At 36.7% G+C, this 18711-nt stretch overlaps 1 protein-coding gene across 5 annotated transcripts in view; it reads left to right on the top strand.

Moving 5' to 3' along the window:
• PAK3 (p21 (RAC1) activated kinase 3) overlaps positions 1-18711 on the top strand; it is a 367784-nt gene that overhangs the window by 243718 nt on the left and 105355 nt on the right. For all 5 annotated transcript variants that reach the window (XM_081115367.1, XM_081115363.1, XM_081115365.1 and 2 more), the window contains one exon: positions 4168-4369. In XM_081115367.1, the coding sequence (XP_080971493.1) occupies positions 4195-4369 (175 nt within the window). In that variant the 5' untranslated portion in view covers positions 4168-4194. The remainder of the gene's footprint in view (positions 1-4167; positions 4370-18711) is intronic.

The following is an 18711-nucleotide window of genomic DNA, read 5'->3' on the forward strand; positions in this document are numbered from 1 at the left end:
TGGTTATCATGAGACAAGAGGCTCACTTCTTTTTACTGATGAATTTATATTGTAATTACTGAGTGCTGGTGAACCTCATTAAGTCCCAGGGGCTGGATTATAAATATATACAATTCACAGAAGCCATTTGAATTCTCTGTGAAAAACCTAGTACTCAAGTATGAAATCCATCTGTGAACAGATATAACAGTTTTGATGCTGGTTGTCCATTAAAGTTAGCTGTTTCTCTACAATGCTAAGGGCCAAGTTCTAAAAGTTAAACAAATGCCCTGTGGCTAGATCCAATGTGCCACTCACTTGTAAGTTCCTGTTCTGTTGCAGAAGGGAATGACGGCACTTAAACTTTAAAGATAAACATTTTTTTAATTGGGTTCCTAGAAAATAATGGTGCTTTTATACAATTCTTGAAATAGAGCCTACAGCTGCCCCAAACAAAATAGTCTCTATCAAGATCTTGGAAATAATGACATCATAGTCAGATTGAACCAGCAATCCATTAAACAGTATGTTTTGTAGAAAGCTATATCAGGGGAGGAACCTGCTTTGGTAATTTGGCATTGTTTATAAACATAGCATAATGGAATCCCCCTTTTTATCTACATTTATGGAATAGTTGGAGATACCTCCCACTTGGGAAACAAATACATTAGAAGCAAGGCTTCCTTACAGGTTCCTACCCTTTCTCCATCAGTTTTCTAAAAGTGTGCTTTGAAGCATTTGCTTTGAAATTGAGTTAATGATAACAAGATGCTCCTGCATTATTCTCTTGTCATCAAATCAGAATTATTTGGAACCATTAGAAGAAGATGAAGATAAGTTGTACCTTGTAAAGAACTGAAGTAATCCTATATAATAAAAGCCTAATATGCAAATCGGCCAAAAGGTGGAATGACTGGTGGAATGGCCAGTCACTATGACACACACTGACCACCAAGGGGCAGATGCTCAATGCAGGAGCTGCCCCCAGCCTGCAGGCCCTTGGCCAGCCAAGGCAAGTGCCAGCTAGGGCCTCCTGATCACCCCTCCAGTTGCCCCACAGACTGGTCCTGATTGCTGGCCAGGCCTAGGGACCCTACCTGTGCACAAATTTCATGCACTTGGCCTCTAGTAAGAGGACAATTTGAGGAAAACCAAATCTGAAATATATAGGTTAAAGAAGTGGTTATTTGGTTCACGCTACATGTTCCTGATGTGGAACTAGACAAAAATTCTTCAACTTCATTTTCATGCCTATAAAATGTTTGTTTCAACTCCTCTTATAATCTTCTGATGATTTAAATGGAATTGAAGCAAACTTAATTTACTGGGCAGTAGAAAGTATGTTATATAAGCCAGGTCCTTTAAAGATACCTGTGATATGGACCACATCAAGTGTGTGGGGTAGACGTTTTAGTCAGGAATTTCTAGTGTAATATAGGAAAGTACAGTATGAGTTTTTTATTCTTTTTTATTACAAGTAGCCCATGTCTCCCAACCTAAAATATACCAGGTCAAATAAGGTCAAAATAATCAGGCATCCTGAAAAATAACCGGGCACTTACTTTGTGAGTCTCTGGACAGAGCCCTTAATTAGGAACAAAGAAGGCCACTTCGTTAGCCACACCCATTTATCAAGAACAAAGGAGCCTAGTATTTTCAATTACATAGGTGCCCTAGAATCCTGACTGGCGTAGACTCTAACTTGCTTTTATTGTGCAAGACTAGCTCTGTATACCATTTTAAAGAGGCCATGCATGTTCCTCTGACTTCTTCATCTCAAGTAATCAGTCATCAGAAAATATGTATCATCTGAATAGTGTGGTTCCTCTCTCCCTGTGATATATATTTTTCAGAAACCTCTCTTTTAGGTATTTCTATTTAAATACACAGTTCTTTTGCAATAACTTTAAATTTTCATTATTTTTTTTTACCAAAGTTCAGTATCATATGAGGTAGATTTTGTATAATTGAGCTTTATTTAATAATCTCATATTCAGACATCATTTTTGAACTGAGAAAAGTAAAACAAACAAACAAAACCAAAGGAAAAATAGTGCTTTGTTTCTGGTGGCAAATTCTTCTCAGTGACTAAGTTAAAACCGTATCTGTCCAAAACAGAATAATGCCACCGATGAAATAGGTCTTAAACTCACTTTTATTTGGGAGAAACAGTGAATTTAGAAGGACCAAAATCAAATACAAAAGGGAATGTAAACCCATTAGCACTAGTTTCATATTCTAATTAAAATAGGCACTAGTATATCCATGAGTAGACCTTATCCTTGACATCAGTTAGTTTTAATTTTGCTGTATACTGTAGTTTCCCCTACATAGGAAAATGTGAGACTTGTCAAGTTGTTGCCATTTGTGACAAAACATTTAATACTGAGTATTTTCACTATCATGCTAACTGAAAAAACAACAACACAAAATTGTTCTTAATTTTTTAAGATAATGCAAGTCATGACACTTAGGAACGGAAAAGAGATCTCTTGTCCAAATAAAGATCAAGCCAATCATTGTTAGTTGGTAGTCATCTATGCAGATGGAGAAGCTATTGATAATCACTTATTTTTTTTTAAAAAAAATATATATTTTATTGATTTTTTCCAGAGAGGAAGGGAGAGGGATAGAAAGGTAGAAACATTGATGAGAGAGAAACATAAGAAAGAAACATTGATCAGCTGCCTCCTGCACACCTCCTACTGGAGATGTGCCTGCAACCAAGGTACATGCCTTTGGCCGGAATCAAACCTGGGACCTTTCAGTCCGCAGACCGACGCTCTATCCACTGAGCAATAATCACTTATTCTTAAATATTCACTGGCTGTATATATTTGAGAAAACCTAGAACATAGTAAAATTAAAAAATTTTCTACATAACATGATGTAACCTAATTAGAGTTCAATACTGAAAACAATAAGCATTGTAACAATTAAAGAGCTAAAAATATTTATGATAGATTATTTTTCATTATAATAGATAATGAGGATATCCTGGTTTTATTGTTGTACTTAGATTTGTTTATAGTAAATATTGTTGGGATAAAGTGATGTGCTAAGTTGTGTTTGGAGAGTTCTTTTGCTCCTAAATGAGTGCCAGTTAATATTTGAATTTACAGAGATTTTGTTGCAATGAAATTTGATTTTTCTTGTATTCAAACTGGAGATTTACTTGGAAGCTACTCTTAACACCTGACTTGCCATGGCAAGTTTCAGGTCCCTAATGAAGGACTTGAATTGGAATAGGAAAACAGCTGGAAACAGAAACATTTCCTTGGGAAGTCCATGCTTTACAGTTCACTTTACCCTCCCAGTGGGATAAAACCCAAATATATTCAGCCCTAAGCACAAAATGCACAAGTAATGAAATTAAGAGCAAATAAGTTGCTAAAACCCAGACAGATTCTTGCAACCCTGTTACCCCTGTCAACTTCTTTGTTCCCTGTTCCAAGACATAAAATATGACAATGAATAAGCTTTTAGTGTCTCCTCAGGAAGTGGTCCTCTCCTTGGACCTCCTCTTTGCTTATGGTGACATTTAGTTCAGCTTTATCTTCTACCTGCTACTTGAAGATGGGAAACCATTTCTTCTATCTGTATACCCAAACTCTGATGAAACTACCAGGGCTACTAGATTCCTTCTCAGTTCTTTCTCATAAAACAGTAGAATATATTTTGTAGATCAGGTACACACAAGTGAGAATCAGACACCAAAGGCATCCCAATGTCAAAGCATTCAACACATCATTCTTATGGGCCATTAAAATCAACAGCCAAATCTGTGTCATTTTTGGATTCTGAAGAGGTTGTGCTACCCTACCATAGCAATGATCAGGATAGAATATTTAAAGAAGAAAGATTGTAACTTGTTCATGAAAAGACTTGGTGTACAGCAGAAAATAGAGTTTCATCATGAGAAAAGGAAGGGACCTTTTATGTGTGTGTGCATATTGAAAAGCGATTAATCATAGCCTTCACTTTTCTCTGAGAAATTCTGCTGTTGGTCATTAGGGAGGCAGTACCTTTTCCTCTAGAAAAGAAACCCCTCAAAATGGTCAATGAAAAAACCTGAGACAATATGATACCAATACCTTTGTTTCTAAGATATTAGAATCCCTATATTTACTAGATTGTTTTATAGACCTCTCCTTTCTTAACTCCTGTTTTCTCCTCCTCCTTCTTTAGGAGCTGTGCAATTAGTTGTAACTGAAAATGTCTGACAATCTGGATAATGAAGAGAAACCCCCAGCTCCCCCACTGAGGATGAATAGTAACAATCGGGATTCTTCAGCACTCAACCACAGCTCCAAACCGCTTCCCATGGCCCCTGAAGAGAAGAATAAGAAAGCCAGGCTTCGCTCTATCTTCCCAGGAGGAGGGGATAAAAGTAAAGTATCAGTGGCCGGGCATTGAAAAGGGGCTAGTTTATTCTTTCATTGTCACTTTCTTTCTTGGGTAGTCATTTCTTGAGCATTAGTTGTTTAAGGACTGCCTGATATTTATGTCTATTTCTTCAGAGGTTGCATTTTGTCAGAAGTTAATGTTTGATTGATGTACTGTGGTATACAGAAAATATACTTATGTTATATTTACCTTTTACATCATATTGAATTCATAGTGTTAAGCCAAGGGAATCATAGCAATAATACTGTCTTGAATATATGAACGACTTTCTTTCTGATAACTTAGAGAAGAATTTACAGTAATCTTTTCTACACTGCAAGCTCTCCTTATTGGAAATTGGACTATAGGTGGATTTACTTCTATATACCTTTTTGACAGCTGTGAAAATTTTGAACTGAGTATACAGGAGTAAGTCCCAGTCATTTGTTTTCTTTCTCATCTTCTGTCAGTTGTCCCCTACACAACCAGCCCTATTTGCACTGGATATTACAACAGCATATTATCATTTATCCTCGTGTTGCTCATAATACCATTTGGTGCTTAAATATCATATGCTGACACTTTGTAACACTGGGGGATATAAAATATCTAGTAAGTAATTGCCAGATTGCATTAATTAGCCTAAAGTTTAAACACGGCTTCTATAAATGTGACTATTGAGGCAGAATAGAGTGGATAAAGTATAGGGACAGTTACCACAGAAACTTGCCAAAAAAGGGCAAGAAGGGTGATGTCTTTAGAAGAGAAAAGGAACATTCCTCATCTGCTTCTTCAAGGCAAAACAAATGGCTTCATAGGTTGCTTTCATGGTGTTAATGAATCCATAACTTGTACTATAAGGAAAACCCAAATTCTTTTAAGGTCAGTATTGTTTCTTGTATACCTGTATCACTTAGGAGATGTTTTATCTCTTGTGACATAAGGATGGAAAACTTGGAAATGATGCTAAACATCTGTATTAAATACAAGCAAAATAATAAGGAAACACTTTCCATGTATGGGATCTGTGACCATGTAAGAGAAATTTTTGAAGAAATATTTTCAGACACTGAAATGGATCCAGAAAAAATATTTGCTAGGAACAAGGGATAGTTTGAGAAACTTATGGAATGCCATGACCTGGAGACCAAGTTTTATGTTACAGTGGTGCCAAAGAAAGAACTACCAGAGCCTGCAGCTTCTGTGTTGTATCTGCCACAATTGCAGAAAATAATTGAAGCAGGGGATTATGTTTCTGTGCAAATCTGTGCTCTTGAGACCACCATGTTTTGCAAACCCTTGAACAATCTCATTTGCCCTTTTGAAGAGTAGGAGCCAACTGATGCTAGTATGAGGTCAGCAAAAATAGGAAGGCTTACATTTGTGGTTTGTGCCACTACTTCAGGTGACCTCATAGTGAAATCATTACTACTCTACATGAAACTATGCCCAAATCTTCCCAATAGAAAAAGCCTAGCCAAGTTTCCGATGCATTTTCATGCAAACAGAAAAGCCAGGATGACTCCTTCTCTCTATAAGGAATTGTTTGACAAGTAATTTCTTGTGGAAGTTCAAGACTATTTTTTAAAAAATCTTGAATTCAAAGTCCTACTGATTTTTCACAGTCCTTTCAGAACCTCAGATGTACTTGCCAATGTGCATCCTAATGTTAAGGTTGATTTGATAACTACTCTCATGTCTCAGATCCTTGAGGCCTTAGATCAGTGTTTAATCCAGTCGTTCAAGAAGACTTAATGCCAAGTTAATAATATAACTTTGTTGTTCAAAATTTCACAAACTTTCCTCTGTCTGAAGATCCTAGTGCATTGGATCCCTACACCATCACTAATGCTATATTCTTAATAAAAGAGAAATTTGATAGTTTAACAGGGCCTTTAATTAATACAACCTGAGGGAAAATTTGGCTAGATATGGTGGAATATCTTTCAGCAGTCCCATCTGAAAAAAATATTTGGATCAAGAAGAACCTATGGGTGCAGATGAACATTTGACACAAGCAGTCATTGGCTAAAGTTGAATCTGAACCTGTTGACACTAACCCAAATGATGCGATGCTGCTAGAAGATGACTTTCAGAAAAATTCCAATACCCCAGAGATGATTAGCATAAGTGATGATGAACATACTTAGGATCTATGGAACTGCAGCAACAGAAGCAAATATTTTAGAACAAGATTAACAACTCCCCAAGAAAGTAGGGAAAATTGATACCTTTACATGTCAAACCTTACCTCTTCAAAGCTTGAATAATTTAGCAGAATTATATAAAGAGGTATTCTGCTGCCTAAAAATATGTCACATTGGACAGAAACCATCTTCAGCGGGACTTAAATAATCAAATACCAGTGCTGGAAAGCTGATAAGCTGCATTCAGATGAAGGTTGAATGCTTTACTTGAACTCTATAAGGAGATTCTAAGAGTCTTTTGACAACACCATAATGGAAAGAAAGCAAGAGCCTAAATCATCAAGTAGTGCCATTTATATACCAGTGTTGGACAATTGATAATCTGACTTCAGAAAAGCTTGAATGATTTAATTTGAATTCTATATCAAAGTGCTAAGGTGTCTTTTAAAAAGACTTGAGATTGTACCACTTAAATTCACTTGCTTGATAGGGCTAAAATCACAAGCAAATCATTACAATTTTAGGGTTGGATTTAGATGACTCTGAGAGTTTGGAGAGCCATGATTTTGAAATAGTCCAGTTCTGTTCATTGCTTCACTGTCACTCCCATTTTCCACTGCCATAATGAGTGGTACATCTTCATTATCTTTGGAAATCATTTCAGTATCTAAAATGGAAACTATGTAGAACCTGTCATTTTTACTAATTTAAGCTATGTAAACTTTCATTCTTTTTATATAATGTACTGTTGTTATTGTTTTATTTTATTGTGCAAAAAAGTATTTATGAGGGCTTTCAAAATTCACATGTAACCTCACTTTTCTTACTCTTTTTTTTTAACCTCCTAAAATCATAATTTCATCAGCTGAACTCCCCTACTTTGGGGGTCATTCAAGAATAGCATCTTTATAGGTAGGGAGTGGTTACTGTTTCTATGTTTCTGCCTCTCAGTGACTGATTAGGTTACACCACTGTCAGTCTTGAATGAATAGAAAGAACACTGGACTTGGACTCTGGAGGCCTGGGTTTAAGTCTAACTGTGTCACTGATTATTGTGACTTTGAGCTAGTCACTTAGTTTCTCTGAGCCTCAATTTCATCACCTGTTAAATGAGAAGAGTAATATCTAACTTATCTAACAAGATATTGTTGATAATGAAATATAATTATAAATATCAGGATGCTTTTACAAATAAATTTAATAATATTAAAAATAAATAAATTTATTAATTATTAAAATGTAAAATAAATAAATAAATTTATTAATTATTAAAATGTAAAATAAATTTTATAATTATTAAGTGCTTAATGATTGTGAGGTGTATTAGATTTGCATCATTCTGGCCCTTACAAACAACCAAAAAGCTAGATTTTAGGATTCTTGTTTCTTTAAATAACTTTGTTCCTGACTAGAATTTATATGTCAGTTATAGAAAATTGAAAAATTGAAACTGCCCATAACTCCATAGACCAGTGACAACTGATTAGGTTGGTATTTTCTTCCTAGTTCTTCTTCCTAATTAGAGAGAAGTTTTTCATCAATATCAAAAACTTTGGAAAATAAACACAAGCAAATAGAAAAGAAATCACCCAAATTCACAGATCTCAGAAACAATGTTAACATTTTGGTGGATTTCTTTTCAGACTTTTTATGGCTATATATGGGGATATTTTTACATAGTTGCGATCATAATATATAATTTTATATCCTGCTTTTTCACTTACATTTTTTATCATGAATATTTTCCTACATTTTAAAAAGTTTTCATAATATTATTTTTGAAGTGTATAATATTTCATCATATATTGGCAATAGTGGCATCATGGTTTATTTAATAATTTTCTTTCATTGGATATTTGGGGAACTTTCTAAATTTTTGATATAAATAATGTCACAATGTCTACTTCTTTAATTAAATGAAAATACTTGCTTTGGTGAAAGATGTTTTTGTTTGTTTTATTTTGTTTTGTTTTAAGAAGTCTCTTTAACTACATTTCATTGAACAAATGGAATTTCAAGAAATAGGTAGAAAAAAAAAGTAGTAGTAGATGTAATTTCAAGAGTGACTATCTTTGTTGGAGACTATTCCAAAAGCTGAATCATGATGTTAGAGCAACTTTGGAGAGATAATTTACCACCATTTTATGATACTTCACTATAGGAAAGTTTTCAGAACTTAGATCAGGAAAAGAACATCCTTAACAAGTGGTTTTGTTTTTATTTTATGTACCCTGTGAAGTGTGAGACTACTTCTTTTTTGTTGGTTTCTAGAAACCATTTACTAGGTTTCTCCTCTGTTGGCTACTAGAAAGCTTGGAGCCAAATATGTGGCCCATGCATAGCACTTGCCATGGGGACTCTATGGTGTGTATGTGCTTTGTATTAGCTTTCTTCCAGGCTCCATTTTATGTTCCTATCATTTTTTAAGATTTTAAAAAATGTTTTTATTGATTTCAGAGAGAGGAAGGGAAAGAGAGACAGAGATAGAAACATCAATGATGAGAGAATAATCACTTGGCTGCCTGATGAACACCCCCTACTGGGGATTAATCCTGCGACCTGGGCATATGCCCTGACTGGGAATCAAATCATGACCTTGACCTCCTGGTGCGTGGGACAGTGCTCAATCCACTGAGCCACACAGGCAGGGCTGTTTCTATCTCCCCGCCCCCCCCTTTTACTTTCTTATCTACTTTGAATTTATACTATCATTTGTATTTTGTGTATTCTTGTAAGCCACCTGATAGCCATTTTGGAACAAGGTGGGGAATAAATACATGAATGAAAAAATAAATAAATACATGAGAAAATTACAAAGGCAGTGAGGTAAATGAATCTGCCAGGACTCTGAAAATGGCATAGTACCTCTAAAAAAAATCAGTGTTAAGGACTTGAAAATTGGAAGAACATATGGGAAAGAAGCAGGTGAGGCTGCATTTGCAGGTGATATATTCTGTGTGATATCTGTGTCTTCTGAAGCATGCATAGCAGTCCTGTGCTGCACTTGAGCATCAGGTGTGTTTCAGAGGATATGCAATACTGTGTGAAGGGCTATGTCCTTAGAGAGCACAGTTTATGTACATTTTGTTTGTGGAAATCCAGAGATATTTGGAAGCTGGTGAGCCTGGGAATGAAGTAAAGGCCCCTTTTCCTAGAGGAATATTAGAAGATAGTTGGATATAAATAAAATCAAGACAAATAAGAAGTGATCTACCATTTACTGACTGATCTACCATGAGTTCCTGTATGCTAAGCTGTATTTCATGCACTATACATGTATTGAGTCTTTCAATCCATACAACCATTCTATATTATCCCCTTTTTACATATGAGGCATTTAAGTTCCAAGTGCTTAATTAGACAGCCTAGCACAGTGATGGCGAACCTTTTGAGCTCGACGTGTCAGCATTTTGAAAAACCCTAACTTAACTCTGGTGCCATGTCAATTATAGAAATTTTTTGATATTTGCAACCATAGTAAAACAAAGACATATTTTTGATATTTATTTTATATATTTAAATGCCATTTAACAAAGAAAAATCAACCCAAAAAATGAGTTCGGGTGTCACCTCTGACACGCATGTCATAGGTTCGCCATCACTGGCCTAGCATCACATAGCAAATGATGGAAGCCATAAGTCTCCCAGACCCTATGATTTTTCTATTCTATAACACTCCCTTGCAATAGAACAAAGGGAATATGTGGGAATAAGAAACTACATTCTTAGCATCTAGAAATCAGCAGTGGCTTTCATTTCCCCTTAAGAATATATGGTAGTGTGCTTTGAAACTTTTCTCACTTTCAAAAACGGAATTTTTTTTTATTATCACCACTCAGTAGAAACAAAGAAAACTTTTTCATGTTTTTTATAAAATGATGGCAAGAAAATATTCTTCATCATAGAGGTGTGCTAACATTTAATTCAGGTGTTTTGTGGGTTAGATTCTCATTTAGCGTGTATACTTAACAGCAGGGGTGGGGAACCTTTTGTTTGCCAAGGGCCATTTGGATATTTATAATATCACTAGAGGCCCGATGCACGAAATTTATGCAAGGGGCTCAGCCCTCGCAGCTGCGAGGCTTGCCTTGGCCCTCGCAGTCCCGGCTTCGTCCTTCCAGAAGTCCAGAAAGTCGTTCGGTTGTCTGGTCTAATTAGCATATTACGCTTTCGTTATTATAGATTTGAGGGCCATACAAAATTACTTAAAAGTAAGCCTGCTATAGTTGGTCAAACATTTAATTAACTCACTTCTAATGCCTTGGCAGGGCCAGTCCAAATGATTTTGTGAGTCTTATATGGCCTGCAGGCCAGGCGTTCCCTACCCCTGCTTTACAGGCTTGCATACTGCTTACTTGAGAAAGTTGAGGCTCTAAATGAGTGTGCTCATATATGTGAAAAGTTTTTAAAGTGCCATATAGTTTGTTATTGTATAGTTTGCTCTAATTCTTAGAGTATGCTATTTTCTATATATGCTATAAAGCAGAAAGCATTACTGTGCAAAAATTATGTTAAAGAAGACTCTCAGTTATCCTTTATGGTCTTGTTAATCAAATGTTTTGGTCAATGCACGTTACTAATTTTCACCTAATTAATGCACAATAAAAAATACTTAGTGTGATAACTAGACTGAAAAGTATGCAATCTTTCTTCAGTGATGCTGAAGATCCTTTGGGATCTTGCAGTAGCTCAAAGTTATGATCATTACACTAATAATCAATGGGAATCTCTATTAATCGTGGGTTCTGTTATCAGAATGCCAGATGTCAGAGACTGCTGCATCCTGAATGATGTTTACATTCCTCTTGGTTCTCCAAAGTATCCTGTACAGCTCAGAAAAGAGTGCTCTTTGGAGATCATTGCTCTACCTTTTGGAAAGCCTGAAGGACATGACATCTTGCTTGTCCAGGGTCAGTGCTGTGCCTCAGGAGAAGAACCTCCTGTATAACTCCTTTATGCTTATAAGTCCTCTATGGTTGAAATGGGAATAAGGTGGGATAATGATGCACTCTATCTACTAGGGCCTGTGCTTCTATTTCAAGGCCAATAAACAGGAAAATTGGGCACGAATATGGTAGCCCACTAAAACTAGCAGTCAAATTCAAGACAAGTATGGAAGGCAGGATTGGGAGATATATGCACTAAAGGAAGTAAGTTATAGGGAGAAATAAATTGAGAGAAGAAATAATGTTTGAGAGGGAGATTAAGAAGTGGAGAAGATACAGGAGATAGATGAGAAGGGAGAAGACAGAAAAGAGTTGTACCAAAAATTAAAATGAAGTATTGAAAGGAGAAAATGCTAGCTAAAGGATATAAAGTTACTTTCCTGCTTAAAGCAAATGAGGCTCCATTTTTTTCCTCTCTAACTTGTGCCATGCATAATTATCCACATGATCAGATTGTGTCTGGTTTAGGACATTGCCTCATATTTGCTTTTTGTTTTCAAACATTTTCCATTGAAACTGTTTCACGTGTGAATTGGGTATAAATGAGAGTGAGACCAGTGTGTGTTTTCTGGAAGGAGATAGGTGTAAAATCAACTTCTTAATGATTTGTCAGAATGATCACTGTTGCTGAATATCTTTGAAGATAATACCATTGGAGGTGATGGCTGTCAGCACATGTGAGTGGGGGTCACTAGAAGGGCTAGCATAGGGCCATCATTTCCTTTCCTCCATCATCCTCATGGAACACTAAGACTATGAATTGGGCTTGTAGGTGATCTTGCAGAATCAGGTTCCATTTTGACTATTTTTCTATACATGAAAGGCTGCTATCTTATGGAGGAGGTATATTGTTTACCATAGCCACTAAAGACCTGGCAGGAGGAAATGGGCTCCCAATTTCACCAGAAAGAATGAAACTAGACATAAAGAAGTTCCAGATGTGCTGATTGGATACTATGATTACCAAGGTTCTCTATTAGGTCTCTCATGGCTTTAGCAGGTCCTCCTACCTGAGGGCGAGAGAATGAAACTTCCGCCATGGGCCTTCCCAGCTATATACACCTGAGATTTGCTAATATAATGTAAGATATTATAAGGGCAGTGAATGTTTAAAACATCCCAGTTTAATCCTCTTTCAGCCCAGCAGTTATATTTCTAAGGACTTCATTCATAGCATGGAAGTGCTATATTATAAAAGTGTCAGATTACTTAGTTCTCCAGCAAACTCAGACACCCTGTTACTAAGTATATTGTTAATGAGATGATGTATTTTGGATGGCAGTTACAGGAATATTCCAATGTTGAAAGTGTTTTTATATCAATTACCCCTTTCAAACCTCCTTATGATGGAGGCAAGGATTAGCCCAATGTTACAGAAGGAAGGAGTTTAGAGAGGTTAAATGACTTCCACAAACCTGCCATATTACTAACTACAAAGCAAGGCAGACCTAAAATTTAGATCCCTAAATCCCAGTCCAGTGGTGGTTGAACACTACACAGCTTGCCATAAAATAGGAGTGACCTAACTTGTTTTGAAAATAGGTTTTAGTCCATGCATTATATAAAAATGATATCTTTACAGAGGTAGGTGAAACCTTGGTGAATCTAACCCATTTTCTCAATCAGCCACTACAACAGTAGTCATACTTTCGTCTTTCCATGTTACTCCTCCAGAGGGCTTAACTTGCTAGCAGAAAGTAACAGCCTTTGTAAAAAAAATTGTTAACCCCCCCCATTCCTGTGTTATTTTGGGGGCTTTGAAATATTTTTCTATTACAAAGGTATCTGATGCTCTTATGATTAAAATATTTAAAAACTATATCAGAATATGACAGTCAGCTCTCATCCTTCCCCTTAGATTCATTCATAATTCAGTATTTAAAGATTAGGGCCCGTTTTCCCTTATCTGATCAATAGCAGTATATATTTTGCTCAAGATGCTAGATTTAAACCAGAAATATATTGTTATGTAGAACTTCTTCTTACATCTTTTACCCACCTTGCAATGTCAATTTCTTTAAATACCTCAAGCCAAGAATAAACTATGTTTTTATGTCTAACTTTCCACTGTAATTATCACATATAGTTTGTAGTATTTCCATTTGGAAAAATAAATTTGAAGACCCACAAAATAACATTTTTACCAAAAAATAGAGTAAAACTAGAAAATTAATCTCTCCCTATGTAAGAGAAAATATACATTTCATGAATCCAGGTGGTAATAAATTCCTTTAGATTCCTTCTCATAATGTGCCCCAAACAGAATATTCTAACTGTTCTCAGGTACTTATTTATTCCCAAGTATAACACTTCAGAAAGCTTCCTTTTGGGGGTTATGGCACTATGTGCTCTGTGACCCACAAGTCAGAGGGTGGAACAAAACAACTCCAGTGCTTACTTAATTTACTTTTCTGGTAGTTAAGTAAACACTAAGACATCTTAATTCTTAAAGGCCACAAGGGCAACATTTTGTAAAAGATCCTTGTGAGGCATTGACTAGCAGCCTCTTAGTGAATTAAAGAAATTAATAAGCCACTGAAAGTACCTATCACTCAGCTAAAGAGTCACCAAGTCACTAATATCATTTATTAGGAAAAGTGGTGGTTGCCACCCATAGGAATGGATCACCCATTAAAATACTTCTATATCCTTCCAAAATGACTTTCCCCAAGCAAAGTCCAGGAATACTGAGATGATAAACAGGCATTTAATATGACAGATATCTAACCAGCCTTTCTCACTTCCCCTGCTAGAAATGGCCCCTATATCTGCACAAGTGGTTTGGCTTCAGGAACATATAACACAGTATAGATTGCACATCAGCATGGGGAGTGAGAAAAAATAGGGAGGAGAGGGGGAAGGGATTTTAGTATCAAGGTAGGGAAAAGGGCACCTCCCAAGAGAGCTTCAACATCAGCAACTCCAGCACAAATCTTCTAACAAAATATTTTAATAGACCTCCTTTACCTCAAAAGACTTCATGGAAGATCATTGGTTAGAAACCTATGTGCCACCAGCCAGTGCATAAATCAGAGCTGCATGCTGAATTTGAGCAGATCTAGTTTAATAGCTATCTCAGTTTAAAAATCAGATATAATAAAAGTGGATGTTAATATAGGCTAACCTGGAGCATGTTTTATAATTCACTCAGAAAGGATTTTTGCCTGCTTTTTATGTGCCTAGCTTTGTGCTGAGTGTTGTCAGGGATACTACAGATAAGACAAGCTTCCTTGTCCTAAGGTAGTTTTCAATCTAGTTGCAGGAATCAGACATTCCCTGTTTACAGGAAATGCCCAGTAGGTGATCTTAGAGGCAACAAAGTTAGTGGCAGATAGGTTCTCCCCATTCCATTTATTTTTCTCCTCAGCCTGCATGATAGCAACCATTTTGAAGCCTGCTATGTGTACCTAGAAGTACATAGCTACCTGGCTTGTCTTTGAGAAAACACCTTTTCTATCATATCATCCATCTGTTCAAAAAACGTTCCCAGTAAATTCTCCATTGCTATCTTCAATTGCATCTTCCTTGCTGATTCCCAAGGCCATACCCTATCTATTCACCATTCTGTCTTCTCAGTTCCTCATCAATATGCTATACACATTTCTCTCTCATCTTACCTCCATCAGTAAGCACTCACTGTCCCCACAAGTTTCTATGATCTCTTTTTGACATGCTACAGCATTTATACTCTATTCTTCCCATATTAGCACCTTATTTTCTTTGATCTGGTATTATAAATTTCTATTTTTTATTTGCTCAGCTTATTTCTCCAGTTAGATCACAAGTTTATAATATTGAATTCCTAATGAGTTATTCAGCCTAATCTGTCACTATACTGATTCTCAATTCTTTGTATACTTGTTAACTGACCAGTGACTGATTCAAAGGAAAGGAATCTAGAACAGTAGCAGGAGGGAGCTTGGTCGTTAGAGCTAAGGTTGTGAAATGCTTGCTTCTTAGAACTAGGCAGCATCTGTGCTTTTTTTCTTTCAAAAAATTATTTCTGTATTTCAAAAATGTTCTATATAATATTTTGCTTTTAGCTTTGTGTATAAATGTCACTTTTTAAATTATGCCATATACTGTGGGTTTGCATGCTTCCAATTTATTTTTAAAAAATTATCATTGTTCTGTGTTTTCAGGCTAAATTATGTGGGAAAGCATTTCTCTATGTCTGTCCTCTGTCATTCCTGCTCTTTTCTCGCATGCTCTGTTTTCAAAGAGCTAGAAAGTTTTCTTAAAAAATAATTCTGGATGTGACCAATATGACATTCAATAAGAAGGCCCAACAAAACTTCTAGAAATTTTAGGGAAAGATGACAAGTGGAAGTCCTACAACAAGGAAGACTCAGGTGACAGTTTTCTAAAATGCTTTCAGAAGACAAGTATAGCATAATCCAGGGATTTCATCTTGGGGAGAATTATTGTTTTGCTGTACCTTGAACCCTGCCCATCTGTGTTGCCAATATATGGTTTTGACCCCAAAGTGGCACCCGGGAAGAGATGTGCCTGATGAGTACAGAGTCATCCCCACTGTTGGAGAAAAACAGCAATAATGCCATCAACAACAACTTCAACTATAACAACCACTCTAAAATATATCCTCCCACCCCCAAGCCTTCTTTGAGAAACTGGATCATTGTCTCCTCATCCACCAACACATAATGGCAAGTAAGCATGGCCTGTCTCCATGTATTGGGTCTCATTTCATATACTGAAGATAATTTACCCATTCATTTGTTCATTTGCTTATTCATTAAATATTTATTGAATCAGGTACTGTTCTAAATAGATGTTGGGGTACATAGGTGAATCAGTTCCTGCCTTTAAGAAACTAATAGCCTAGTGAGGGATACAGACAAGTCAATGAATGATTAGAGTCTATCATGGTGAGTATAAAATAGAAGTGAGCACTGAAGAGGGGCATTTATTCAAACTTGAGGTTGAGGAGAGGGGCAATTAAGGAAGGTTTCCTGGAGGAGGTGGCCACTGAACTAAAGTGAGTCTTAAAGAAAGAATAGAGCTATCCATGTAAAACATGGGTGGCATTTCAGACATAAGGAACACTATAAAGGCAGTAGGCATGTCACACTATTAGCTGAGGTTTTATGAATACAATTACAAATAGTTCAGAATAGCTAGTGCATAGAGTGATAATGGGAGAGGGGTGGATAGGGAGCTGTGGAAGTAAATTAGGTACTGGATCCTGGAGAACTTATTTATGACATACTGAGGGCTTTGAATTTGATTTTGAAGGCAATGGGGAAATATTTGAAGCAGGGAAATTATATCATTTTGTGTGTCAAAATATCACTTTAGTCACAGGAGAAAAATGCATTTGGGAGAAGAAAGATGGAAGGAGACAAGTCAGACTGTTGGAATCATGCAGGTGAGAAATGGCAGTGGCCTGGCTAAGGGCCAGCATCTATGAATAGGAGAGGAAAATACATTGGGAATTCTTTAGGAGGAAGAATTAATAGAACTAGAACTAAGCAACTATTCAGAAAGCAGGAGGGGAAGCTGGAGGATGGTGCAGTAGAAAACACAGGAGGAGTTGTAGTTCTTGTTTTAAGTGAGGAAAGGCAGTGGAGAATAGTTTACTTTTAGAGTGAGGGCCCTATAAGACATCCAAATAGAGGTATTCAGTAGGCAGTTAATTCCTTGGGATCAGGGTACAGCAGAAAGGTCAGGGTTGAAGGTGCATATGGGGAGTCACTAGTGTAGATAGTAATTGAAACCATACAAGCACATGAGGTGACCTAAGGGAGAAAAGTGTGATAATAAGAAGAGATGAAGACCTACGACAGCTCCTGGGGAATACTATTTAAAGAGTTGATAGAAGACCCAGAAATATTGGAATAGACTTTAGAAAAGTGTTGTATGAAAGAAGATATAGAAGAATTAATTTCATGAGGTTTATGTTCATAAATGTCAGTTTTGACTGAGAGGTTATTATTGGTAAGGACTGAAAAGTAGCCATTTTCGTGACCTCAGGGGCTCAGTGGTTTAAGGAGGGCTAAGGAAGTCTAGATTGCCATTTCAAGGTGCTTATAGAAGGAGAGGCTGAGAGACTACTACAGTTAGAGAGAGCTGTGAGGTGACAGAAGGTTTTAATTTTTAAGTACAAAAGAGATCTCAGCATGTCTTTTAAGCCAAATAGGAGTGTCAGTAGAAGGGGAGAGATAGAAGATACAATGAGAAATAAGAGAAGTGAGAGGGGCTGGTATCTAGACACCAGTGGAAGGATAAACCTTACACAGAAGGATGGGACTCTGCTTCCAGTGAAATGTGAGATAAATGAAAAGACTGGGAGAGAGAGGGAAGTCAAAAGAGCTCAAAACTAATGGCCTCCATTTTTATCTTAGAGGTAGAAGGAATTCCATATGCTGAAAGTAAGAGAGAAGAGAGTGAAGCAAAAGTTTGACTAGAGTGATAAAATTCTGGAATATTCAATAAGAAGAGTGGGAACTGAAATTGGCAAGGGGAAAGAAGAATATTGCCAAGCACCATTTATGAGCCAACTGTTATCTGTGAACACCAATATGCATAATTGTATGGTTTTTCCCCAACAACTTTCTGTAACTTTAATATGGCAGTGGAGGTTTTGTGGTTGGATTCTGTCAGAGTATGGTTTTGAAGGACAATTGCAAGAGAAAGTCGAAGAGCAAGAATTTCCAGGGCAGTGGCTTAATAGCAGTTTAAATGATGGGCCATAGAGTCTGGACCAGGAGGACACTGAGAAATTGGTTAAAAATGTAGGCATACAGGAACTGGAGGTTTTGTTGAGATCAAAGAACAGGTAAAATAGAGTAAGGGCTTGAGAGAGTGAGAAGGTTAGCAGGATGGGAAGATGGGCTCAGAGAATGAGATGACAGGGTTGAATACTTCAGAGAAAGGTTTATTCTAGATAATGAAAAGGTGTGGGGTAGTTGTGATTCTCCACTCAGTCTGAAAATCATGTATGGAGCTTAAAATATTATTTGCCCAGGTTCTGCACCCAGGAATCCTGATATAGTAGATTCTGGGTGGGCCCTAGACATTGATATTTTATGGAATTGTACAAGTCATGCTGATGTGCAACCCTGGTTGAGAGTCACTGGTTTAAAAGATGGTCATGAAAATGTATTGTATATGTGGAAGGGTAGTCCAGTTCATTAGAGTTTATGGAAGGCAAGGAGTTAAAAGGAAAGACTGTGAACGAGATATCCATTTATATATTACATTTCACAAAGTGATGGCAGCATTGAGTGCAG

Source organism: Myotis nattereri, assembly GCF_964212035.1.
Source record: "Myotis nattereri genome assembly, chromosome: X".
Classification (NCBI taxonomy): Eukaryota; Metazoa; Chordata; class Mammalia; order Chiroptera; family Vespertilionidae; genus Myotis; species Myotis nattereri.